This window comes from Salvelinus namaycush, chromosome 30 (genome assembly GCF_016432855.1).
Source record: "Salvelinus namaycush isolate Seneca chromosome 30, SaNama_1.0, whole genome shotgun sequence".
Taxonomy (NCBI): domain Eukaryota; kingdom Metazoa; phylum Chordata; class Actinopteri; order Salmoniformes; family Salmonidae; genus Salvelinus; species Salvelinus namaycush.
In genome coordinates, this window is record NC_052336.1 from 2,755,598 (window position 1) to 2,760,743 (window position 5,146).

At 48.1% G+C, this 5,146-nt stretch overlaps 1 protein-coding gene across 1 annotated transcript in view; it reads right to left on the reverse strand.

The window, feature by feature from the left end:
- The window catches only part of LOC120024764 (ADAMTS-like protein 1), an 88,022-nt gene extending 83,122 nt beyond the window's left edge, over positions 1-4,900 (reverse strand). Inside the window, exons 1-5 of the mRNA XM_038969050.1 lie at positions 4,879-4,900; positions 4,675-4,813; positions 4,426-4,476; positions 1,166-1,376; positions 564-711 (exon numbers count right to left, since the gene is read on the reverse strand). Coding sequence (XP_038824978.1) covers positions 564-711; positions 1,166-1,376; positions 4,426-4,476; positions 4,675-4,813; positions 4,879-4,900 — 571 coding nt within the window. The remainder of the gene's footprint in view (positions 1-563; positions 712-1,165; positions 1,377-4,425; positions 4,477-4,674; positions 4,814-4,878) is intronic.
- Between the last annotated feature and the right edge of the window lie 246 nt (positions 4,901-5,146).

Below are 5,146 nucleotides of genomic sequence, written 5' to 3' on the forward strand. Positions count from 1 at the left end.
GTATGTTGACAGGGGGAGGCTGACAGTATTAGCTGTATGTTGACAGGGGGAGGCTGACAGTATTAGCTGTATGTTGACAGGGGGAGGCTGACAGTATTAGCTGTATGTAGACAGGGGGAGGCTGACAGTATTAGCTGTATGTAGACAGGGGGAGGCTGACAGTATTAGCTGTATGTCGACAGGAGGAGGCTGACAGTCTTAGCTGTATGTCGACAGGGGGAGGCTGACAGTATTAGCTGTATGTGGATAGGGGGAGGCTGACAGTATTAGCTGTATGTCGACAGGGGGAGGCTGACAGTATTAGCTGTATGTCGACAGGGGGAGGCTGACAGTATTAGCTGTATGTTGACAAGGGGAGGCTGACAGTATTAGCTGTATGTCGACAGGGGGAGGCTGACAGTATTAGCTGTATGTTGACAGGGGGAGGCTGTCAATACTAGCTGTATGTCGACAGGGGGAGGCTGACAGTATTAGCTGTATGTAGACAGGGAAGGGTGACAGTACTAGTTGTATGTAGACAGGGTGGGACACACACATAAACACAGACACATTGGATACTGTACCTCTGGGTTTGTGGCATGCGACAGGTACCAGGCAGTCTTCTTTGATATGTGGTTTGAGGGATGTGTTACAGCCACCAGTGTGCTGTCCCCTGTGGTCAATACACAGGACCACTCTGTACCGCAACCCACGGCCACACGTCACTGTGCACTGCAAAACACACACACACGCACACGCACACGCACACGCACACACACACACACAGTTACAATAGCACACACTATAACCAACCACCAGTTTATATAAACGTAATACTGACTTTATATAAATTGTATATGTTATATGCACATAAGCTCCTGTTCTTACCACATACAGCCAGTTCATATAGGCTTCATAGCCAGTTCATAGAGGCTTCATAGCCAGTTTACAGAGGCTTGTAGCCAGTGGCAGTGGCTTCAAGTTCTTCTGTGTGCACATCACTGAGAGAGATGACTAGAAACGATTCGGTTGGCTGTTTTATGTGTGGATTAATTGTCGGAGTAGAGGACCTTGTAAATTTCAGGTAAAATAACAACTCAATGTTTATATCCCAGGACTATAACACCTGCTAAACTGTGTATGCGATCAATAAACATTGATTAGATGTTTTCACTTGGTAGCTCACCTGAGACCACTCCATGGCAACCCACTGTGGACAGGTGAAGCTGTTGCAGCTCTGCTGCGTGATTGGCCGAGGGGAGTGTGTGCACTTCCACTCCTCCACCTGAGTGATCTGTCCGTGGGCGTCGTCCTCAACACACACCACGCTGCGCTCCTGCAGCCCGCCGCTCTCCCCACACGACACTGAACACTCCGTCCAGGGACCCTGCTCCCACCTGGGGAGAAGCAGCAATAAGATGCGTATAACTCTTTATAATGCATTATACAGTGACATAGCATAGGAGTAGCTAACACAGAGCTATAACATGGTTATGACTATCTGAGACACTTAATTCAGTGACATAGCATAGGCATAACACAGAACACAGGGACATGGAATAGAATGAGATGTATTTGTAACCACACAAAGATGTAGGGAGAATATATATGCTCAGAAGATGTTTGACATGTCCTCTCTGTTACTGACAGTAATAATAATGTCATAGTACTACAGTAGTACAGGCTCTGTGATAGACTAGTGTCCTGTCCAGGCTACTACAGTAGTACAGGCTCTGTGATAGACTAGTGTCCTGTCCAGGGTACTACAGGACCTGTGATAGACTAGTGTCCTGTCCAGGCTACTACAGTAGTACAGGCTCTGTGATAGACTAGTGTCCTGTCCAGGGTACTACAGTAGTACAGGACCTGTGATAGACTAGTGTCCTGTCCAGGGTACTACAGTAGTACAGGACCTGTGATAGACTAGTGTCCTGTCCAGGTGGTGTACTACAGTAGTGCAGGCTCTGTGATAGACTAGTGTCCTGTCCAGGGTACTACAGTAGTACAGGACCTGTGATAGACTAGTGTCCTGTCCAGGGGTGTACTACAGTAGTACAGGCTCTGTGATAGACTACTGTCCTGTCCAGGGGGTGTACTACAGTAGTACAGGCTCTGTGATAGACTAGTGTCCTGTCCAGGGGGTGTACTACAGTAGTACAGGCTCTGTGATAGACTAGTGTCCTGTCCAGGCTACTACAGTAGTACAGGCTCTGTGATAGACTAGTGTCCTGTCCAGGGTACTACAGGACCTGTGATAGACTAGTGTCCTGTCCAGGCTACTACAGTAGTACAGGCTCTGTGATAGACTAGTGTCCTGTCCAGGGTACTACAGTAGTACAGGACCTGTGATAGACTAGTGTCCTGTCCAGGGTACTACAGTAGTACAGGACCTGTGATAGACTAGTGTCCTGTCCAGGTGGTGTACTACAGTAGTGCAGGCTCTGTGATAGACTAGTGTCCTGTCCAGGGTACTACAGTAGTACAGGACCTGTGATAGACTAGTGTCCTGTCCAGGGGTGTACTACAGTAGTACAGGCTCTGTGATAGACTACTGTCCTGTCCAGGGGGTGTACTACAGTAGTACAGGCTCTGTGATAGACTAGTGTCCTGTCCAGGGGGTGTACTACAGTAGTACAGGCTCTGTGATAGACTAGTGTCCTGTCCAGGGTACTACAGTAGTACAGGCTCTGTGATAGACTAGTGTCCTGTCCAGGGTACTACAGTAGTACAGGACCTGTGATAGACTAGTGTCCTGTCCAGGGGTGTACTACAGTAGTACAGGCTCTGTGATAGACTACTGTCCTGTCCAGGGGGTGTACTACAGTAGTACAGGCTCTGTGATAGACTAGTGTCCTGTCCAGGGGGTGTACTACAGTAGTACAGGCTCTGTGATAGACTAGTGTCCTGTCCAGGGTACTACAGTAGTACAGGCTCTGTGATAGACTAGTGTCCTGTCCAGGGTACTACAGTAGTACAGGACCTGTGATAGACTAGTGTCCTGTCCAGGGGTGTACTACAGTAGTACAGGCTCTGTGATAGACTACTGTCCTGTCCAGGGGGTGTACTACAGTAGTACAGGCTCTGTGATAGACTAGTGTCCTGTCCAGGGGGTGTACTACAGTAGTACAGGCTCTGTGATAGACTAGTGTCCTGTCCAGGGTACTACAGTAGTACAGGCCCTGTGATAGACTAGTGTCCTGTCCAGGGGGTGTACTACAGTAGTACAGGCTCTGTGATAGACTAGTGTCTTGTCCAGGGGGTGTACTACAGTAGTACAGGCTCTGTGATAGACTAGTGTCCTGTCCAGGGTACTACAGTAGTACAGGACCTGTGATAGACTAGTGTCCTGTCCAGGGTACTACAGTAGTACAGGCTCTGTGATAGACTAGTGTCCTGTCCAGGGTACTACAGTAGTACAGGCTCTGTGATAGACTAGTGTCCTGTCCAGGATACTACAGTAGTACAGGCTCTGTGATAGACTAGTGTCCTGTCCAGGGTACTACAGTAGTACAGGCTCTGTGATAGACTAGTGTCCTGTCCACTGGGTGTACTACAGTAGTACAGGCTCTGTGATAGACTAGTGTCCTGTCCAGGGTACTACAGTAGTACAGGCGCTGTGATAGACTAGTGTCCTGTCCAGGATACTACAGTAGTACAGGCTCTGTGATAGACTAGTGTCCTGTCCAGGATACTACAGTAGTACAGGCTCTGTGATAGACTAGTGTCCTGTCCAGGGTACTACAGTAGTACAGGCCCTGTGATAGACTAGTGTCCTGTCCAGGGTACTACAGTAGTACAGGCTATGTGATAGACTAGTGTTCTGTCCAGGGTACTACAGTAGTACAGGCTCTGTGATAGACTAGTGTCCTGTCCAGGGTACTACAGTAGTACAGGCTCTGTGATAGACTAGTGTTCTGTCCAGGGTACTACAGTAGTACAGGCTCTGTGATAGACTAGTGTCCTGTCCAGGGTACTACAGTAGTACAGGCTCTGTGATAGACTAGTGTCCTGTCCAGGGTACTACAGTAGTACAGGCTCTGTGATAGACTAGTGTCCTGTCCAGGGTACTACAGTAGTACAGGCTCTGTGATAGACTAGTGTCCTGTCCAGGGGTGTACTACAGTAGTACAGGCTCTGTGATAGACTAGTGTCCTGTCCAGGATACTACAGTAGTACAGGCTCTGTGATAGACTAGTGTCCTGTCCAGGGGTGTACTACAGTAGTACAGGCTCTGTGATAGACTAGTGTCCTGTCCAGGATACTACAGTAGTACAGGCTCTGTGATAGACTAGTGTCCTGTCCAGGGTACTACAGTAGTACAGGCTCTGTGATAGACTAGTGTCCTGTCCAGGGTACTACAGTAGTACAGGCTCTGTGATAGACTAGTGTCCTGTCCAGGGTACTACAGTAGTACAGGCTCTGTGATAGACTATGATGGTCACTCACCGTGGCAGAGGCTGAAAGTGGTCATAAGGCATCACCTCGATGAAGCCATCACTAGAGAGGAGAAAGAGGAAGATAACGCCATGTCACCATGACCATTCAGAGGAACCATGTTTCCTGTACAGCCTTCACATGCACAACCACGACTGGAAACAGAATAGGGTATGTCCCAAATGGCTCCCAATTCTACATGGTGCACTGCTTTTGACCAGGGCCCATAGGGCAACCATTGTGATTGGTACATGTACATGCCTCTCAGGACAGAGGTCCATGTTGCACTCCTTGAGTTTGGGCGTGGGTTTGGTGTTCTCAGGGTAGCTGTTACAGTGGTGCTCTGGGAACACCTGACTGGACCTGATGTCTGTGCACTCTGCTGAGTTCAGCTGGTAACCTGGCAACAGGCAGAAACAATCAAGGTCAGCAATGAATAGGATAGAAAGCAAACATTGGACTAACATTTGGTGGGCAATGGGTTCATTTTGGGCCCTTCAAATGTTTGTCTCAATGTCTGTTTTGGGAAGAAACATGAAACGAAAGCACTAAAACACAGACACATTGGGTCATTCACAATCAGATGCATTGCCTCATAATACAGCATCCAAAATGTAACCAAAATATAAATTGAATGTATGAAATGAAAAACACTGGATAAACGTTTGGTTAATGCTGGGCTAACGTTTTGCTCAATCATATCTCAAGCCTCATCAACGTCTCTCCAGCTTTG